Source organism: Penicillium cinerascens (assembly GCF_028974065.1).
Source record: "Penicillium cinerascens strain IBT 15544 chromosome Unknown contig_1_segment0_segment0, whole genome shotgun sequence".
Lineage (NCBI taxonomy): Eukaryota > Fungi > Ascomycota > Eurotiomycetes > Eurotiales > Aspergillaceae > Penicillium > Penicillium cinerascens.
The window spans coordinates 602,533-620,921 of record NW_026695287.1 but is presented as its reverse complement, the minus strand read 5'-3'; the positions used below and the strand labels follow the sequence as shown (position 1 = coordinate 620,921).

Below are 18,389 nucleotides of genomic sequence, written 5' to 3'. Positions count from 1 at the left end.
TATTGAACTTGGAGGGGTGATTGATGAGCGAGCGACGGGTGAGAGAGGGAGGAGTGAGAGGTGAAAATCGCCGTGAAAGAGAAAAAAACCAGGATCGGTCCCGCAGCCCAAGAGTACTCCAGACTAAGGACGTCGAAGGTTGGAATTTGCAGACTGAAAAAAAACCTGGAAAGAATCAAGTTGGTTGAAACGCGGCCAAGCCAGCCGAAGCTCTGCGCTGCTCTACTGGACGGCAAAAACGACCGGCGGGGGAGAAGATCCGCTATCCCGGATCTAGAGCCACCGACGCTGCCATAGATCGAACCCGATCATTGTGACACCGAGTGGCGAAAACAAGCCCGGTGCGGCTGCTACCTGCCTCATGCCGTTTTTCTCCCCGGGCTTCTCGAGCTCGGTAAACACCTGGCGACGTACTGGCATCGGCGAACTCTCGGAGCCTCGCCCGAAATATAGTCGACGAATCCTATCATCACGCATTGTTCGACGTTCCTTAGGAAGGCTTGCAAGGACATTGGGAATCGAGCATCACGCGTAAAAAACTCCACGATCAACGCGGTAGTCGACGACAACATAGCGGACAACTAAACAATCACATTCCTGCGCTCCGCCTGCTCCACCATCTTCAACAATGCGTCCGCAACCCCGTACGAAAATGCATATCCACCTCCGCCAAACCCATAGGCCGACAGGAGGGTGCGGCAGCCCTGCCGTTCCGAATCGAGCCGGAACCCCCCCTCGTCGCGATGGTCGGATTCCGATAATATGGCTTACGACGTCGTCTGCGGGGTGTTCAGGAACGATGTCGGGGGCGAGTCGATGGGCTCGTGCAATCTCGTCACGGGCGATGTCCAGATCGACTTCCGGGGAACTAGGAGCGACGGTCAGCATCACGGTATCTCGAGGCCGGGCCGGGTATGCATGCATACAGGTTATCCCGTTCCTTGACGCCTCCGAGCACGACGCCTTGGGAAAGGGGACGAGGGATCACGTAGGTGTACTCCTTGCCATTCCGGAAGTAGAGTGTGTTGCACCGGTGCGTCCGAAGAAACACATTCTGTCCCCGTTCAGGGAAACAGCGGTCGTCTTGGACGTCCGCCAATGTCTTGCTGCCTAGGCCGCTGGCGTTGATGAATACGCGAGAATCGGGGAACATCTCGTACAACTCATGTAGAGACTCGACCCGCCGGCGGATGAACTTGCCTCCAAGGGCCGTGATCCGTTTTCCCAGATACGGCATGTGTCGGGTAGGGTCCGTGACGAGAGTCCGGTAGGCCCAGCCACAGTTAAAATTCGAGGGATACTCCGTCGGGTCCAATTCACGGAACTGGACGATGCATACGTGATCAGTGAGGCTCATCCACCGTGGAAGCAGAGTCGAAACCTACCTTGGATACCACCGTCTTGCCCCAGACGGCCGAGTCCGGGGCCGGTTCTTGCTCCAGATACTCACGGGCATCGACAACGCTGACGCCCGATTCCGGGTCCTGGGCCATCTTGAGTAGCACGCGGTGTGTCACCGCCTGGTAATAGCGCTGGTCGGCCGTGATGCCGCCTGCGGCATGCCACGCAGCACCCGCCCAGGCCGATGCGTAGTAGATGTCCTGATCTCCAGGAAGGAACTCGGCTACGAGTACAACCGAGAAGCCATGCTGTAGTAGTTGACGGGCCGTCGCGCACCCGATGATCCCTGCCCCGAGGATCACGACGGTTCTTTGTGCAAAGGGCACCTCAAAGGTATTGCGAACACGATTACTTTCACCCATCATGGGGAGGTGTTCGTTTTTAGTTTCCACAGTTGTGAATTGATAGTGACGGATCCGAGAGGTCCAAGGTTCAGGGAAGAGAGTGATGCCAGCGAGTCCCGGGAGATATATAGATCAGACCTCCATGTGCGTGGAGGTGGGGGAAGGAGCTCTTCAGGAAGATAATTCAAGCCCTAAGATCTCTCGCATCACTTTCCGAAGCCGTAATGACTGTCGTGCGAGCATCGCCAGGGATTTTTGCCGGGCCAAGTCTATGGTGTCCGTTGAGCGCTCTGCTCCGACGAGTGGAACGCACAGAAGCCTCGTGTCGGGCCAAGCCGACGAGCCCCCACCGCATTCGATGCCGTCACTCCCTTGCAGAACGTGCCCCGGCACTGAATTTCTTCGCTCGTTGCTCTCTTTGGATGGGGCTTGCAGGATAGATCTCGGCACATCCCGCTTTGAGTGTTCGGTAGCGGCAAGGCCCGACAATATCCCCAGATTGGAGGGGTGAACGACGCACTCGATCAGGGTTTTCAGCTCCCGACAGGGTCCCTGTTCGATCCTCACGCTTGTCCCGACGCAATTTCGGAACATATGCGGGCTGTAGCGTCCCGATCCGCTTTTTTTGCACCCTAAAACAGCTCCGTTGGGATAGCAGGGGTCTAGAGCTCGTATCCAGCTCCTCTCGCCCGATTTTCACAGGCCCTTGGCCGGATGCTCTCGGGCGTCCTACGGACACCGTGATGGATAACGAGGATGAGGAGGAGGAGGAGCATCACCGGCATTCTTGGTCTAAGGTAGGTTAGAGACCCTCTCCCCCCTGCATGTTTCATAGATGATCGCCCCACCACTTCATGCGAGCAGGGATCTCTGCTTGGCAGCCTTTAACTTCTCGCCCGTTTGGCCCCGGGTCCACGACTTTAAAGTGGCCCTATACACAGCTCCACCCCGGTGCCAAGCTGCAGGGCTAGCACCGTCGTGACAATGACAAATTGCTGACCGTTGGTTTGGGCAGGACTCTCCTTCGGATCAAGTCTGTGACGAAACCTTCGTCCTCCGCGACCGAGACGCCGAAGAAATCCTACCCTACGATGCAGACAACTCGCCCTTCCCCGAAGTGCGCGCGGTCATTCAACCGGTCGATGATCTATCATTGCCGGTGAATACGGTCCGCATGTGGACCATTGGTCTTGTTTTCACGATTGTGGGTTATATCCAATCACGACCGTGATGTGCAATGGCTCTGACTGGGGTTTTTTGATAATATTTAGATCGGCAGCGGGTTGAACCAATTCTTCAGCCTACGGCAACCTAGCGTCACTATCAGTGCTCTGGTAGCGCAGTTACTGGCCTTCCCCTTGGGTTGCGCGTGGGCGAAATTGATGCCCGTAGGTGCCCTGAATCCAGACCGGCACTTTAATATCAAAGAGCATGGGTTGATCACGATCATGGCCAATGTCTCCATCGGCTCGGCTCAGGCCACGCAAGTCATCGAGGCGGTCGTCAAATTCTATGGCATGCCGTCCAACGGTGGATTTGAGGTGCTCTTGTGCATCACTACCCAGCTGTTCGGGTTCGGACTCGCCGGCTTGGCTGCTCGTTGGCTCGTCAGTCCGGCGTCAATGCTCTGGCCGCAGGTGCTGTCCAATGCGGCACTCCTGACGACTCTCCATTCCCGTGAAAATGTCATTGCGGATGGCTGGCAGATCACGCGCTTGCGTTTCTTTCTCCTCGTGTTTGTTGGAGGCGCTATCTGGTACTTCGCTCCCGGATATCTCTTCACTGGCCTCAGTACCTTCAGTTTCATCTGCTGGATCGTCCCGTCCAACGTGGTCGTGAATCAGTTATTTGGCCAGACGACGGGGCTGGGAATGTCGGTCTTGACCTTTGACTGGGCCCAAGTCGTCTACGCCAATCAGAGCCCCCTATTGGTGCCATTCTGGGCCGGGCTCAATGTAATGGGGTCGTTTGCCCTGTTCTTCTGGCTGATCTGCCCTCTCATCTACTACAGCAATACGTGGTACTCGGCCTACTTGCCGCTTCTCAACTCGAACACCTTTGACAACACTGCCAGGCAGTACGACACTGCTCGTATCATGAACACCGATGGCACCGTAAACCAGACCGCCTATAGGGACTATTCGCCCATGTTCTTACCGGCTGGATATGCGATTACGTTCGGTGTCGCTTTTGCCAATCTAACGGGTATTTTTGTCCACATTGGACTCTACCATGGCCGGGATTTATGGCAGCAGTGGAAAGGAACGGGAAAACGAGACGTCCACGCTCGACTGATGTCTGTCTATCGGAATGTTCCCTGGTGGTGGTTTATCGCTGTCACCCTGTTGACATTCGTGCTCAGCATTGTCACGAATGAGGTTTGGCATACTGGGCTACCGGCTTGGGCGGTGCTAGTGGCCTTCTTGTTGCCCATGATCTACTTCATTCCGGTGGGAATCATCAAGGCCCTCACCAATATCAGCAGCAATCAGTTGAATTTGATGACGGAGTTCATCGGTGGCTATGTCTTTCTCGGGCGACCTGTGGCCAATATGGTCTTCAAATTCTACGGCTACGTTGCCGTTCAGCAAGGATTGGAGTAAGTTGTTGATTACAACCATGCTTCCACCCGCGCCAGCTCACTCTAACACGTCCTAGATTCGTCGCCGATATGAAGTTGGCGCATTACTTGCATATTGCTCCGCGGACTCTATTTGCTGCCCAAGGTCTCGCCACGCTAGTCGGTGCAGTTGTTCAATGCGGAGTGACAGTCTTCATGATCACCCGAATCGGCGGTGTTTGTACATCCAATGCCGAGGGCAACTTTACTTGTCCGCATGGACGAGTCACTTACTCGTCGTCTCTCATCTGGGGTATGTTGACTACTGGCTCCCATGCCGTCATATTCCGTCGCGATCGTCGCTCACTAGCAAGCAGGTGCCGTTGGTCCCGGTCGGCTCTTTTCCCCCGGTCAGACGTATGGAAACTTGTTATGGTTCTTCCTCGTGGGTCCGGTGGTGGTACTCATCACTTACCTCCTCGGTCGCCGGTGGAAACGCATTAACTACCTATCATGGCCTGTGGCTTTTGGGGCGATGAGCCTGGTTCCTCCAGCTACAGGTGTGAGCTTTTCCTCGTGGTGGGTGATCAATGTCATATTCAATGGCTTAATACGCCGCCGGAAGCCTGCGTGGTGGTCCAAGTACAGTATGTCTCCCCTACCGTTCTCCAACATGGCTACCCCTTTATGTTCGATCTGACCGATGTGCTCCAGACTATGTATTATCCGCTGCGCTCGACTGTGGCGTCGCCGTTTCGACCGTGATCATATTTTTCTGCATCACCCTACCCGCTGGTTCCTTGAGCTGGTGGGGCAACACCGTGTATATTCAAACAGCCGATGGGCAAGGCACACCGTATAAAGATCTTCCCGCCCGGGGCTACTTCGGACCTCCGAAAGGTACGTGGCAATGATTTCTGGGCTGCCCGGGTATAGTCTGTCATTTGTCCAGCGTCTGCCCCGTGTGCCCTTGTCTCCGATATTGCTGTGTATTATAATGCATTTTTCGGTGTGGTTCGTCTGGGTCTTCATATCACCGGGTCTGGTTCATGGTCGTGTTCTTTTCACTTATATGGGTGCTACCTAGCGTTATTTTCTGTACGGATAGTCTTTTTATTCGAGACTCGGCGTATTTGGTCGAATGGATAGATCTTTCTGTAACAATGGTTTCCTCTTGCAATGATTTCCAGTGTATCTAGCAATTAAAACTACATACTAGAACCCGCTTGTTAATTTAGTTATCAGACCTTGACTGATCGACCGCGTACATATACCTTAGAAATGTTGCGATCGTCACCGGTCATGAGGAACTTCTCGAAGATAACCGAAATCGAGTCTTCCTCTTCAACGGGCGTCATCACTCCCGGATATTTTAAATCGAGCGTGTGAATCTCGAGCGCATCGAATTCCTTGCCCACAACGAAATTCCCAATTCTTTCGTCAAGTCCACAGACTTGGGCGCCCCCTAATGTAGCCAGGAAAAACCCTTCCGACAGGGACAAAGCAGGGTCCTGGCCCTGGGTGAGCATCTGCCTGGCATTTGAGACCACAAATGCCTGCTTCATGATTTCCAACATGGAAGATGAATGTCCACCGCCACTGTCGGTGCCCAGTCCAACTTTGATGCCGCGTCGCAAGTACTCGCGTATCGGTGCAACCATGAACTCCTGCATAGTGGTATTTGAGATCGGACAGTGGGAGACACCACAGCCAAGCTCCTTGAGGGCAGCCATCTCCTCCTCCTCCAAGAAGATACAATGGGCGAGAATAGACCGGTCGTTCAACAAGTCGAATTTCTTGTACAGGTCGGCTTCCGTGCGGAAGTCGGGAAACAACTGACGGGTGAACTGGATTTCCTGCTTTGCCTCGTTAAAATGGGTTTGGATGGGTATATGCGGATGTTCCCGGGCGATATCGCCCAGACCCGATAGAAGATCTGGGTCGCACGAGATGGCAAAGCGCGGAGTCAGGACCGGCTTCACCAGTCGATTCTCCGGGTCAAGTTCCCCGATATGGTGGATCAAGTCACGCGTTTCGCGGAGCGAGTCGGTAATCGACGAGTCTCGGTACCAGTCGGGAGCGTTTCGATTCATATTGCACTTGCCGACGAGGGCGCGCTGGCCTTTCTCGAAGCAGATGTCGGCTAGGATACGACTCGCCCCGCCATGGTGAGATCCGTAATACGATGCCGTAGTGATCCCCTGCTGGAGAAAGCCCGTCACACAGGAAGAGTAGATGCGCTTGGCATATTCCGGATCGGCGAACTTGGACTCGTGTGCAAACGTGACGTTGTTCAACCAGTCTAGCAACGTCTGCCCGCGCCCAACCCCGCGTTGGGTCCATTGAGGTGCATGGTTGTGGGTATCAACAAATCCGGGACACAGGAATTCGCCACGCCGGAGGTGCTTGACGGGGAAGACATCCGGAGCGTATCCGTTGTCGGCCACGATGGCATTGATCTGGCTTGATTCCACGTCCGGCTGCAGTGCTTGAATCTTGCCAGCCTTATCCACCAGAACGAAGCAGTTCTCCAGAATCTCGAGCTCACCGAGGGAACGGGAATGAATCACCGTGCCATGAAAAGCCAAGGGTAGACCCGATGCCGGGGAAGAGTTTCTGTCCAGCGAGTCCATGGGAAATGAAGTGAATGAAAAGTGTGAAACCCAGAGAGGGCGATTGCTGCGGCCAAGATGGGGATGCGCGGAGATGTATTGCATTTATCTTATCGGTGAGGGGTTTGCCCTGCGGCCAATGGTGACCAGGTACATCGGCAGAGGGCTGCAAATGGCCAGACGTGTGGGAGTTTCGATAATTGAGGCATGGCTTGGATTGCTAACCCGAGGAGTAGACTACACTGGGGCGTTCTCGCGGTCCTGATGAAACAGAGGTCAACCTACCTACGTATAGAATTCAGTACCCCGCGCCAGTTCAATGATCAAGCGTTCCGACGTTGTATCCTGGTGTCTTCATTCCTTCCTGGGATTTCTACGGGTCTTCGATCGTCGAATATTACCGATTTAAATAGGGATTTCTCGAGCACAAAGTAACCAAGGACTCAATAAAGCAGAGAGTGAATATAGCCCGATTGAACTAGCCACTTGGAGCTGCACAGCCCATCGGTAAGTCATGATTGAACCAGACAATAAGTACGATCAAACATCAAACACCACCCATTCTCTGTTCACGAGGCTTTAGCCCTTAGCAAAGGTCTTGAGGGAGTCCTCGCTACCATTCCAGAGATCCGAGTCGCCGCCGTAGCTGTACGAGTCCGAGTTCTGCCAGATGCTCTGGTAGGGCCAGCCACCGGGGACGCTACTGATGGAGCTAGCATACTGAGCCAGCACCAAAGGGTAGTCTGTCCTGAAGGCAGTGCTGCCGCCGGTACAGGTGTTCCACCAGTCAGCGGTGGTGTAGATCATGGGATAGCGACCCGTCTTGCCGTTGTAGGTCTCGCCGAAGTCCTTGACCCATGCAACCATATCGGATGCGCTCAGCCCGTAGCAGGTCGAACCGGACGGGTTGTACTCGATATCGAGCATGCCGGGCAGGGTCCGGCCATCGTTGGTCCAGCCACCCCCGTGGGCAAGGAAGAACTCGGCCTGGGTTGCACCGGAACTGTCGTCCGGGTGAGCAAAGTGATAGCCACCCCGAATAAGACCGGCATCGGTTGCACCCTCGTAATGGCTGGAGAAGGAGCTGTCGATATAGGTCGTGCCCTCCGTGGCCTGCGGATGTATCAGTGTCTATCGAGGAGTCTACCGAGATCTGCGAGATCTGCGAGAAGTTCGTGGAGGCTTACCTTGATTATGACGAATCGGGCGCCGGCATCGTAGGCACCGGAGAAGTCTACGGTACCCTGGTAGCTGGAGATATCAAAGCCCTGAACCCCGCTGGCGCGGGACTCCAGAGGATTGGCGCTCGCGGCACCGGCTGCAAGAACGAGGGAGAGAGTAGCGGTCTTCATGAAGGAGGCCTGGTCTATAGAGACAAGAGATAATGGTATTCACAAGTGCACCGACGTTGCATACCACGAGAAACTACTTGAAGGTGGGGGCAATGATAGATGGTCCACGGGCAGAGCAGTCGCTATTTAACTTGGAAAAGGACCTGTCGGGGATTATCCACCGAAGATGACCTTGGAAACAGTTTCATCCTCGTATGCAATCAATCGTATCCCGAAATCACAGGCCCGTGGTCGCCGTGGGGCCCGTCATAGGATACGGGCCCGACTCCAACCCGGTAGAGGCATCTGGCGCGGGCGATCGATCCACTCGACGGGGCGAGAGGGGCGTTTCAGCCCGGCAGATGAAGGAATGCCCGGTGGCTCGACCAGAGAGGACGCAGTGAGATCAATGGCGATCGACCGTGATCAACTTGCGATGGGCCTTGACTGAGATACGAGCCCAGCCGGGGCCAAATGGCAGGTCCTGCCATCGCCTCGTTCAATCCCGAACCCAATTTACTCGTCGAATTGGTTGCAGAATACCCTTTGTTCCTCGCAGATCGCATCAAAGTTATAGTTCCTGGATGTAACGATGGCGCTGGAGGCTTGAGGGTCCACCTCTCGCAAAATGCCACCGGAACCAGATCGATCGGCTCCCATTAAGCGAACCGAGTTCCGTCCGTCACCTTCCCTCATCCCCGTCCCTCCTCCGATCCCCCCGATTCTCCCCCTCCGCATCTCTCCCCCCCCCCCCTCCCCTCTCCACCCCTGTGGCTGAGATGGACTGCGGTTCCAGCCGCCGTCACCATGAGCAGCACGGGTAACAAGGACTTCCGCGATCAGCTAGGCAAGTTCCGCCTCGATTCCATTGGTGGGCCTTCTGCTCCTCCGATATGGTCGCAACCGCCTCCCGAGTCCACACCCGTTCCCGACGGCGCGTCGACCCCGTCTTCTCGCAGCAAACGTGTCTCTACGGCCTGTGACTTTTGTCGGAAGCGCAAGAAGAAATGTGACTTCCGCTATCCCAATTGCACCGCCTGCACCCGCGCCGGGGTTCGCTGTACCATTCCCCCGCCCGGTCCGCAAGTCGCCAACGCTTCCGTGCCCCGAGACCAATTGGAGAACCTACAGAAACGAGTCCGATGGCTGGAGGAGGTGGTGCGCCGGAAATCTGGCATTGCAGTGGCAGAGATGTCCACGGGGACCCCCGTCGACGGCGAGGGAGACCCGGACTGGTGGTACCAGGTCCCGGCGATGGTCGCGACCGGTGGAAATCGTCCATCTACGGCCTCGATGCCGAGCCCCGGCAGTGGTGGCTCGTCCGTGACGGCCGGTCCCGCAGGCTCGGAGTCGTCGACCGGGGTAGGCACCGAGCTACCCAACGTGGGTGAGATTTTTCGCGATCAGTTGGAGCATCGCCGACCGTCCGTGGCGCGCCCGGCATCAGCTCCGCGGGTACTACGTCTATCATCGCTGGAGGAAGCGGAGCGGATTGCCGGACAGTACTTTGACAGCATGGGCTACCAGTATCCCTTCATGTCTCGCCCGGAATTCATGGGCCATCTCCGGCATATCTATACCGGCGGCGTGCCGTCACCCGAGGTTCACAATGCATATCATATCATTCTTGCGATCTCGTTGTTGATCGGGTCGGCGGACGCGTCGCAGGCTGCAGAGTTCTACCATGCAAGCCAGGAGACATTGCCCTTGGCACTACAAAACGAAGACTTGGCCGCCGTGCGGGCTCTGCTAGGCCTGGCGCTATACACCATGTTCGCAACGGCGGGCCCGAGCATTTGGCATGTCCTGGGTGCCACCATGCGACTGTCGATCAGCATGGGACTGCACAAGGCTCGCTCATATGCGACCGTGGCGGAGGAAGAAACGTCCAAACGGGTCTTTTGGAGCCTCTACAATTTGGACCGTCTCATCGCGAGTACGTTGGGTCGACCTCTCGGAATTGCGGACGAAGACATCAGTGTCGGCCTCCCACGCGAGTTGAATGATGACGGGACTGAGGCCCCGGGCGCCAGTGCCATGACCATTCCACTGCAAGTGATGCGCCTTCGACAGATTTTCTCGCGCATTTATCGATACCGTGAGTTCCAGATCGTTCCCCCGTTTCATCCGCTGCGCGGCCTCGCATTCTAATTTGGATCTAGTGTATAGCAATCTACCCCGGCCGTCGCCGCAGGAAGTTGCTACCATGCTGGGTCAGTTTCGCCACGAGGTGGACGACTGGCGCATGACGGCCCCGGTGTATCCTTCGGCCCTTCTCTATTCCACCTCATACTACGACTACTTGTACTATACAACCCTTTTGCTCATGTATCGGCCCAGCCCGCGCAACCCCACGCCGGACGTGACCAGTATCGTCAGCTGTGGTGATTCCAGCATTCAAGTGATCCGATCATACTGGGACAGCTACTCAGTGGGCAAGCTCAAGTGGATTTGGTTAACCCTGAGCCAAGTCTATTTTGCGGGCATCACCATTTTGTGGTGCCTGGAGCAGAATGCGCGCTCATTACGTGAATCCCGCCCTGCGCCATGGCATCCCGAGGAGCAGATGATGCGTCGTGGGACCCAGGCGGTCGTCGTGCTGCTAGAGGAATTCGGCAAGCGGCACCCCGGGGTTGACCGGCTAGCGGAGACATTTCGCCATCAAAGCACGATGATCTTCAGTCAAATGGCTTACCAGCAGCAGCAAATAGAGCGACAGGATCAACGGCAGCAGCGGCAACCACAACAACCACAGCCTCTCATTCCACCACAATCTTCCATCACCTTGGCCCCGCCTCCACAACCTCCTGTCCCCTTGGCCCCCGTTCTCGACGATGTGCTACTGGTCGATGGCAGCGGAGCCGTGCCGATGATAGATCCGCAAATGGCGGAGCAACTGTTTTATTCCTATAACTGGTTTCAAGAGGAAATGGCGAGTTACTATACCCTTTGAACGATATTCTCTCTCATGATAGATACGTGCCGACTCTGGTGGGAGGCGAGCAGAGTTACGGTCTAATTCTCCCAGTGTATTTATTATTTTACGCAAGTCCTGAAACGTAACCCTGGAAATTTTATACATGCGATGAGATGCTATCCAGTCTAGGGCGCTGTCCCTAGGTCTCCTCGCAGGATACTGAATCTATGCAATCCATTTATAAGAGCTCGACCGCCTCGTTATTCCAACGTTCCCGCGAACATTGGCCATATAATCGTACGACCGGTATACCAGATTCGGATCCGTGCATTTTAACGGCCTGCTTATGCATAAGGTATGTATATATTGAGTGTTATGCTGGTGACCGGATAATAGCACGTGCCCGGCGCCTCGAGGCCGTGGCGGATGTTGAGCTCGGCTTCGCGATCGAGGTGCACGGCAGCAAATGGGCCGGGAGTGCCGAGTGGGTCACCGCCTCGGTCACCGCCCGTCCATCAGTCGAAGGCATCGTCCTCTGCTATTGTATTCCCATGCAAGAGAAGGATGGAGACGGCAGAATGCCAATCGGCATTGTCGAAGATAGCCTCTTTGGCTATCAGGAGTGAGAAAATCGCGGGATCTTCTGATCGCCTAGTCATGGCGATGTGCGAGCTCGAGATCTCGCCTTCCACGGTCCCAACGTTGCCGTACCACGAATCAATTCCGATCCCTCCATCTCTACGTCAATGGCATATCCGCGGCCGTGATGAGGAATGAGGCTCATAGGGTGCGGGATCCCAGGAGGATGCACTAGCGTCATGGGTGGAATTCTGCCGCTCCACCGTCAGTTCGGCAGTGGGATCGCCCGGTGCCCGAAGGAGTCAGAAAGCGCGGAAGCGCGGGGTCGCCAGTCGACAATGCGGGGGAAGTATGAGATCTCTGCCGCGGATAAGTGCTGACCCGGTCCCCCGCGAAGTTCACGCGTATACTTAACGTCTACTTGCGACCTGCCAGCCACTCGGCTGTTAGAAATCACCGGGTTGAGAAGTAAATCCATCGTGTAGGAAATCAGATCCATCGGCACGTAGTAGCGGGACCCTTTTTGCCCTGTTTGTCGGCCACCGTTGGAAATTGCCCAACACGGATGAGGAGCCGAACGATTTGCCGTCGCGGTCGCTTTCGGCTCCCTTGACACTGTAGACTTGCCACGACCTGCCAGTCCCCGGCTTTTTTTATAATAGACCCTCGATGCCTCTCACATTTCCACATCTCATTCTTCTTCATCTCCCTGAATCATCCCTTCTTCTACACCTTCCCCACAACCCATCACGATGTCTACCAACTCGCGCTTCGATCCCAACTTCACTTCCTATGTCGTGAACGCCATGGGACCCAAGACCCCCGAGCGCGCTCGTGTCGTCTTGGGTTCTCTGATCAAGCACATTCACGACTTCGCTCGCGAGGTCGAGCTCACTCCCGCCGAGTGGATGCTCGGTGTCGAATACATCAACTCCATCGGCAAGATCAGCACTCCTATCCGCAACGAGTGCCACCGTGTCTGCGACGTGATCGGTCTCGAGTCGTAAGTGTGACTGGAATTTCAAGAAATTCAAAAAAAAAGAAATAATTAAGAAGAACAATAACTGACGGATCTTCATTAGCCTCGTCGATGAGATCGCCAACAAGATCGTCACCGAACAGGGTCTCTCCCCCACCTCCAACGTTATTCTCGGCCCCTTCTGGTCTCCCAACGCCCCGTTCCGCGCCCTCGGCGACAGCATTGTCCAGGACCCCAATCCAGAGGGCAGGGTCACTTACATGCACGGTGTTCTCACCGACATGGAGACTGGCGCCCCCGTTGTCGGCGCCGTTCTCGATATATGGCAAGCCTCCGCCAACGGCCAGTACGATTTCCAGGACCCCAACCAGTCCGAGAACAACCTCCGCGGAAAATTCAAATCGAATGAGAAGGGAGAGTTCTGGTGGTACTGCTACCACCCAACTCCCTACTCCTTGCCTACCGACGGTCCCGCCGGTGTCCTGCTCAACGTTATGGACCGCTCCCCCATGCGCCCTGCCCACATTCACCTGATGATCACCCACCCCAACTACGCCACCGTTATCAACCAGATCTATCCTAGCGATGACCCTCATCTCGACATTGACTCTGTTTTCGCCGTCAAAGATGATCTCGTCGTCGACTTCAAGCCCAAGACCGACGACCCCAAGGCCTCCCTCGACATGGAGTACAACGTTAGCATGGCTCTGAAGAAGCACCACCCCAACCCCAACTCGGCTCCTCCCGTTTCTTCATTCGAGCGTCAGGCCAAGAGCAGCCAGAAGCTTTAAGAAAGGATATCCATTGCAGTGTCTCGCGGAGTTTATGTATATTTAGCATTTCTTGCATTCCATAGGACATATGATCTCATGACTTCTTCACTTTCCCTTGGCATAGATGATCCGATTTCAGACCCCAGTTGGAAGGCTCGAATCTTGTATCTGAATTTGGTGGTCCCCGGCAACGAAGCATGGATATCAGCCAAGGTAGACCGGATCCAGTACAGGGAAGAACCTTTTGAAACTTGAATTCCAAGGTTGTCTCTGGCACCAGCTCAGTTACAGATACCCGAACCGGTACATAATTGAATCATTCATATCATTATAGTACGAGAATACAAGCATAGGAAAGACAAGACACGGAGAGAGAGAGGCTGGTAGACCAGAATACATATATGTATTAATGTCGATACCTGGGGCATTCCGGCATCTTCAGTAAATAGTACCGGTGAATGAGAGTTGGTCACAGGTTTGATCGAGGGGATATAGATTCATAATTAGCTATTTACATAAGCTTTAAGGTTCCTGCGTCTTCTTGGTACGCGAATTTCATAGGGGTATGGGAAGATTGTTTAGCCGAGATGTAGGCGACCGAAAGCCTACCTAGATACCCCTGTGTATTGAATTTCCTCTGCAGGGTGAGCTTTCCTATCTCAGCTGCCGCCGCTTTATAAGGTCACTCAGAATTCGGGTCACTGAGCCACTTAGTGCTATTGCGTGGTACACCTTGATGCCCAATAAGTATTTGAGACTCCGGCCTATAAACAAGTTTCGGACCTCCCAAATAGAATTCCTATAAGAGAGTTAATGCTACATAAAGTGGAAGTACTGTACTGGAAAGGAAACAAGGAACACATATTGGCGTTCATTTTGAATGAAAGCTAGTACAGAAATTCAATATAAAAGTAAGGAATAAACAATCACGACGGTAAACAAAACCTGTCCTAGTATCCGCCTCGCTGGTTGCCGACGTCGTTTTGTTGATAATTCGAGTCGTGGACTCTGGGGTCAAGTTTGTCCACGTAGTTGGGGGTTTGAGAACCAGCTGGCTCTCTTATACCGGAGCGGTTATCATTGTAGCTACTGCCACCAGTTGCACTACCGCCGAAGTTTTGCTGACCCATACGACTGTCAAGGCCAGGCTCGGCATTCGGATTCATCTGGCAGGGGGTGATATGGCTGGTTGCGGAGTGGGATTTGTGTTCCTGCGCGGACCTGATATGCTTGTCCTCACTCGACATACGATCATCGCAAGGCTGGGAGCGGGAGTTTTGTTCCTGCATGGAGCTGCTATAGTTGTCCTCGCTATTTATATGATTGTCGCAACCGTAGCTGCGAGGCTGCCCGATGGAGGCTGTGTTGTTGAGGATGGGATCCTGAGCACCGGCGCTGATGTTTCGTGAGCCGGTAGTTCCAGCGTATTTGCCGCGGGTATCTACATGTCCAGTCAACGTGTCAATAATTAGCATAAAAAGAAAAGGAACAAGTCCGAGGAACCTAACTGTTTAGCTGGGAATCATGATAAGTACCAGTGTCATTACCGAAGCCAGGACCAGAGCCATGAGTGTTAGACCCCATGCCGGGAGAGCGGCCCATGTCAGAAGGGTTGTACTGGTTCCGACCGGGGTCCATTATGTGAGGATTGGCGGGTCCGTAGGTATCGTGGGTATCTATGTAGGTAATGGTAAGTATCACGGCGCGATGTCAACGTGAGCATTGCAAAAAGCAAACCATCGGTATTGTTAGGAGATTTGAAGCCGCGAGCTGTATCTTTGACTTTGTGCATGAAGTTCGACATGGTAGGTGATAATTGTCGTAGTAGAAAAGATTATAAGTGGGTTGAATTATATGTTTGATTATTAATTGGCACGGGGTTTTCTGAGTAGCTATAGCTATCGTATTAGAAAGTATATTAGTAGAATTGATGCTACCAGCAGGATTATATGCCTCTCGACCATGCTTTGCCGCGATTAAGCTATTACTAGGCCGTCCCTTGGGGAGACTTGGTGACGCCATAACGCGGGGGGTCACATGAGGACAGGAACCAGAGAACTTGGATAAGTGCCTATTGATTGTCTGGTTTTCCATTATCATGACGTGCCAACCAGGTTAAAAGTAGCCAAATGAGATTGTGGCTGAAAATGAGGAGACCCGTGAATGTCATCCGTCGTCATGTCCGGGATCATAAAGCAAAGAATGGCACTGAACCAGGGCCTCCAGATCAAGCAAGTGGGGAGGTAATGCGTCCTGCCGAAAACCAGGAGATCTTTTAAAACCAAGGTGTTCTATGATGGGTTTCCATGGTTCTCTCGTCACCAACGACTCCGTTTTCAGGTTTTGATAGATATCAAAGAACGGTATCATGGCCATCTACAGAAAAATGGTCAACTGTTACATTCTGATGTTGAATAAGAAACCTCTACACGCATGGAGTCTGTGGAATGCAACGCATGCCAGCCCGGGTCTTTTCTCAACTACGAGAGAAAAGGTGGGGCCGTGTTGCTCATCCTATATATTTCGTTAACCAGTGTAGTTTCACCGCCCATGATGACTCAACGGTTTCCCACCCCATTAAAATGCATATAGGAAACATAGGAAATCCAAATTTTCGTGTGGAAAGGTGACGGGGTGAATTACTCGATTGCCTGAAATCGCTCAAAATGTTTTCTTCATTGCTATCTACCTACAAGGCATTCTATGGGACTTGGTACCTACGCGTCAAACATGCGCTTGAAGCAGGGCATTCAGCCTCCTTGGCCATTATTCTCTTCTTTAGAGTACTTTGGCAAGGTAGTCCAAAAGTGATCCTATTCAAAAAATACAACTTCAAGCCAAAATCATTCCAATTCTGGGTCAAGGACAAAATATCCTTCTCCAAGCCAAAGTCTCTCTCGATCAACCCTCGGTAAAAGTCGAAAAGACCTCCTGCTGCGCAATGGCAAATTCGCTCTCAATCGTCCGTCGAACGGTCTTACTCCGCACCACCGGCCGACACCCGTACGGTTTTGCACAGTACAAGAAGCCGTGCTGATACCCCGTCACCGGGTCACTATCATTCGGCTCATCTGCATCCCCCGGCTGAAACTCAAACGCCCACAGGAGCTTCGCGATCGCCAGGAACATGTTCCGCTCGGCCAGATGGATACCGGGGCAAATGCGTCGACTGACCCCGTAGCCGTAGTGATCGCGGTTCTCCCATCTGCCCGCGACATACTCGGGGGCCAGAGAGGGGTGGTGGGCGAAGCGCTCGGGCACGAAAGCAGCGGGGTCATGCTCTTGGCTAGGATCCATGTGCAGTCCCCAGGTGTTGATGACGATCATGGTGCCTTTGGGGATGAATTTGCCGTCGATCCAGTCATCTACGATCAGTGAGCAAGTGTGAGCGAGAGGGAGAGAAATATCGGTGATTGGTAAACGGAGGGAAATGCGGGCATACCTTGACCTACGGCATGAGGAAAGCACAAGGGCAAAATTGGACGCCACCGATGTCCCTCCTTCACAATCATATTGATATACGGCAATCGCGACAGATCCTCCCACACCGGTGATCTCTCATGTCCGACCACAGCATCAATTTCGGCGTGCGCCTTGCGCTGGACTTCCGGGTTCTGAATCAGTGCTTGCACAATTGCCAGCGTCAAGCTCGAACTCGTGTCCGATCCCCCTTCCATCAACACTCCTCCAATGAAAGCCAATTGATGCCGCGGTAACTGGTGACGATCTTGCGAGGAGAGCACCCGATCCATGAAGGTCCCGAGCTCTTGCCCGGCTTCGCGGCGTTTCTCGACTTTGCGGAGGATATCTTCGTACAAGGTCTCCATTTGCTGCCCAATCATGCGGGCCCTGCTCACGTAGTTCCCGAAGAACCGTTCGGGGATCTTCTTCAGCCAGGGGAAGATGTCCACCGGGGGCGTGGCGCCGGTTTCCATAATCTCGGACCATTCTTCCATGATTTTGTAGAGCCGGTTCATGTTGCTGCCATGCCGATCGGCCGTGCGGATCCCAGACACTAACGAGACGGGTTAGTGTCTCCCTATCTATCTGACCAGACCAGAAAACCAGAGGGGGACTTGTAGATGGGAAGAATAGAAGTGTAAAAGACAGACCGATCGAATTGGTAATGCTGTTACTATACCGCTTCGGATGAGCCATGTGATGGCTTGGATCAACCATATAGTCCCTCACTAACTGAATCGCTTCAGCATTGACAACCCGCAAATGTTGGCTCTCCACCATCGACTCCATCAGATGCTGATGCACCAGCCGACGGAAGGTGCGCCATTGTGGTCCATAGTGCATCACCAGTAGATGGTCGCCTTTGGTGATGAGTTCATGCGAGACAAAGGAGTGGGGCCGGTGGCTATAGAGCGAGCTTTTACTATCAATCACCTCTTTCACGATCCGGCGATCAGTCACTACGGCCATGTTGCTATGGCCCACTTTGAGCATGTACAGACCGCCATATTTATGGGCCCATTTGGTGAATCTGGTTATGAGTGTACTGGTCTGAGAAAGGGGGGGGGGGGGGGGGAGCTCAGGGAACGTACTGGATGTGCGTGTAAGTCTTTGGGATTAGGTGCGCATTTCCAATGAATGGGAGGGTTGGAGGGCCTGCCTATAAATTTCTAGGATTATGGCAAGAGGAAAAGAAGAAAGAACTCACCTAGAGGCATATTCGAAGTGCGATGTCCATAGGTCAAGGCCGCTCGAATGAGGGCCACCAGGACGATAGCCCCAATTAGAAACCACAGAATCGGTTGCATTCTGCCGTTTGTGATGGGTTCGGGAATGAGCAAGAATGGGAAGTTAGACGGATGTATATAAAAAAGAGAGACATGGAAAGAGAATAGAAAACGAAGAGACAACGCTACGCCCCGCATTCCCACC

At 53.8% G+C, this 18,389-nt stretch overlaps 9 protein-coding genes across 9 annotated transcripts; 4 read left to right on the top strand and 5 right to left on the bottom strand.

Moving 5' to 3' along the window:
- Positions 1-581: 581 nt before the first annotated feature.
- Positions 582-1,763, bottom strand: N7498_001784 (FAD-dependent oxidoreductase; the record flags this gene model as incomplete). The annotated part of the gene is made up of 4 exons (XM_058448846.1): positions 582-704; positions 772-868; positions 927-1,324; positions 1,386-1,763. 4 exons carry the CDS (start codon positions 1,761-1,763, stop codon positions 582-584), a joined length of 996 nt encoding a protein of 331 aa, XP_058311190.1.
- Positions 1,764-2,488: 725 nt separating this feature from the next.
- optF (uncharacterized protein) lies at positions 2,489-5,219 on the top strand (the record flags this gene model as incomplete). The annotated part of the gene is made up of 6 exons (XM_058448845.1): positions 2,489-2,542; positions 2,761-2,949; positions 3,017-4,344; positions 4,404-4,618; positions 4,683-4,952; positions 5,020-5,219. 6 exons carry the CDS (start codon positions 2,489-2,491, stop codon positions 5,217-5,219), a joined length of 2,256 nt encoding a protein of 751 aa, XP_058311189.1.
- A 327-nt stretch (positions 5,220-5,546) lies between these two features.
- N7498_001782 (putative guanine deaminase) lies at positions 5,547-6,938 on the bottom strand (the record flags this gene model as incomplete). Its single annotated transcript, XM_058448844.1, has 1 exon — positions 5,547-6,938. The coding sequence occupies one exon, from the start codon at positions 6,936-6,938 to the stop codon at positions 5,547-5,549; it is 1,392 nt and encodes a 463-aa protein (XP_058311188.1).
- Positions 6,939-7,496: 558 nt separating this feature from the next.
- On the bottom strand, positions 7,497-8,269 carry N7498_001781 (lysozyme; the record flags this gene model as incomplete). The annotated part of the gene is made up of 2 exons (XM_058448843.1): positions 7,497-8,030; positions 8,105-8,269. The coding sequence occupies 2 exons, from the start codon at positions 8,267-8,269 to the stop codon at positions 7,497-7,499; spliced, it is 699 nt and encodes a 232-aa protein (XP_058311187.1).
- Positions 8,270-9,055: 786 nt separating this feature from the next.
- On the top strand, positions 9,056-11,201 carry N7498_001780 (putative C6 transcription factor; the record flags this gene model as incomplete). The annotated part of the gene is made up of 2 exons (XM_058448842.1): positions 9,056-10,346; positions 10,411-11,201. 2 exons carry the CDS (start codon positions 9,056-9,058, stop codon positions 11,199-11,201), a joined length of 2,082 nt encoding a protein of 693 aa, XP_058311186.1.
- A 310-nt stretch (positions 11,202-11,511) lies between these two features.
- N7498_001779 (uncharacterized protein) lies at positions 11,512-11,791 on the top strand (the record flags this gene model as incomplete). The annotated part of the gene is given in 2 exon segments (XM_058448841.1): positions 11,512-11,520; positions 11,537-11,791. The coding sequence occupies 2 exon segments, from the start codon at positions 11,512-11,514 to the stop codon at positions 11,789-11,791; spliced, it is 264 nt and encodes an 87-aa protein (XP_058311185.1).
- A 705-nt stretch (positions 11,792-12,496) lies between these two features.
- N7498_001778 (putative catechol dioxygenase) lies at positions 12,497-13,514 on the top strand (the record flags this gene model as incomplete). The annotated part of the gene is made up of 2 exons (XM_058448840.1): positions 12,497-12,747; positions 12,827-13,514. The coding sequence occupies 2 exons, from the start codon at positions 12,497-12,499 to the stop codon at positions 13,512-13,514; spliced, it is 939 nt and encodes a 312-aa protein (XP_058311184.1).
- A 932-nt stretch (positions 13,515-14,446) lies between these two features.
- On the bottom strand, positions 14,447-15,134 carry N7498_001777 (uncharacterized protein; the record flags this gene model as incomplete). Its single annotated transcript, XM_058448839.1, has 2 exons — positions 14,447-14,937; positions 15,032-15,134. 2 exons carry the CDS (start codon positions 15,132-15,134, stop codon positions 14,447-14,449), a joined length of 594 nt encoding a protein of 197 aa, XP_058311183.1.
- Positions 15,135-16,397: 1,263 nt separating this feature from the next.
- N7498_001776 (cytochrome P450) lies at positions 16,398-18,265 on the bottom strand (the record flags this gene model as incomplete). The annotated part of the gene is made up of 5 exons (XM_058448838.1): positions 16,398-16,861; positions 16,939-17,511; positions 17,609-17,988; positions 18,050-18,113; positions 18,166-18,265. 5 exons carry the CDS (start codon positions 18,263-18,265, stop codon positions 16,398-16,400), a joined length of 1,581 nt encoding a protein of 526 aa, XP_058311182.1.
- Positions 18,266-18,389: the final 124 nt, after the last annotated feature.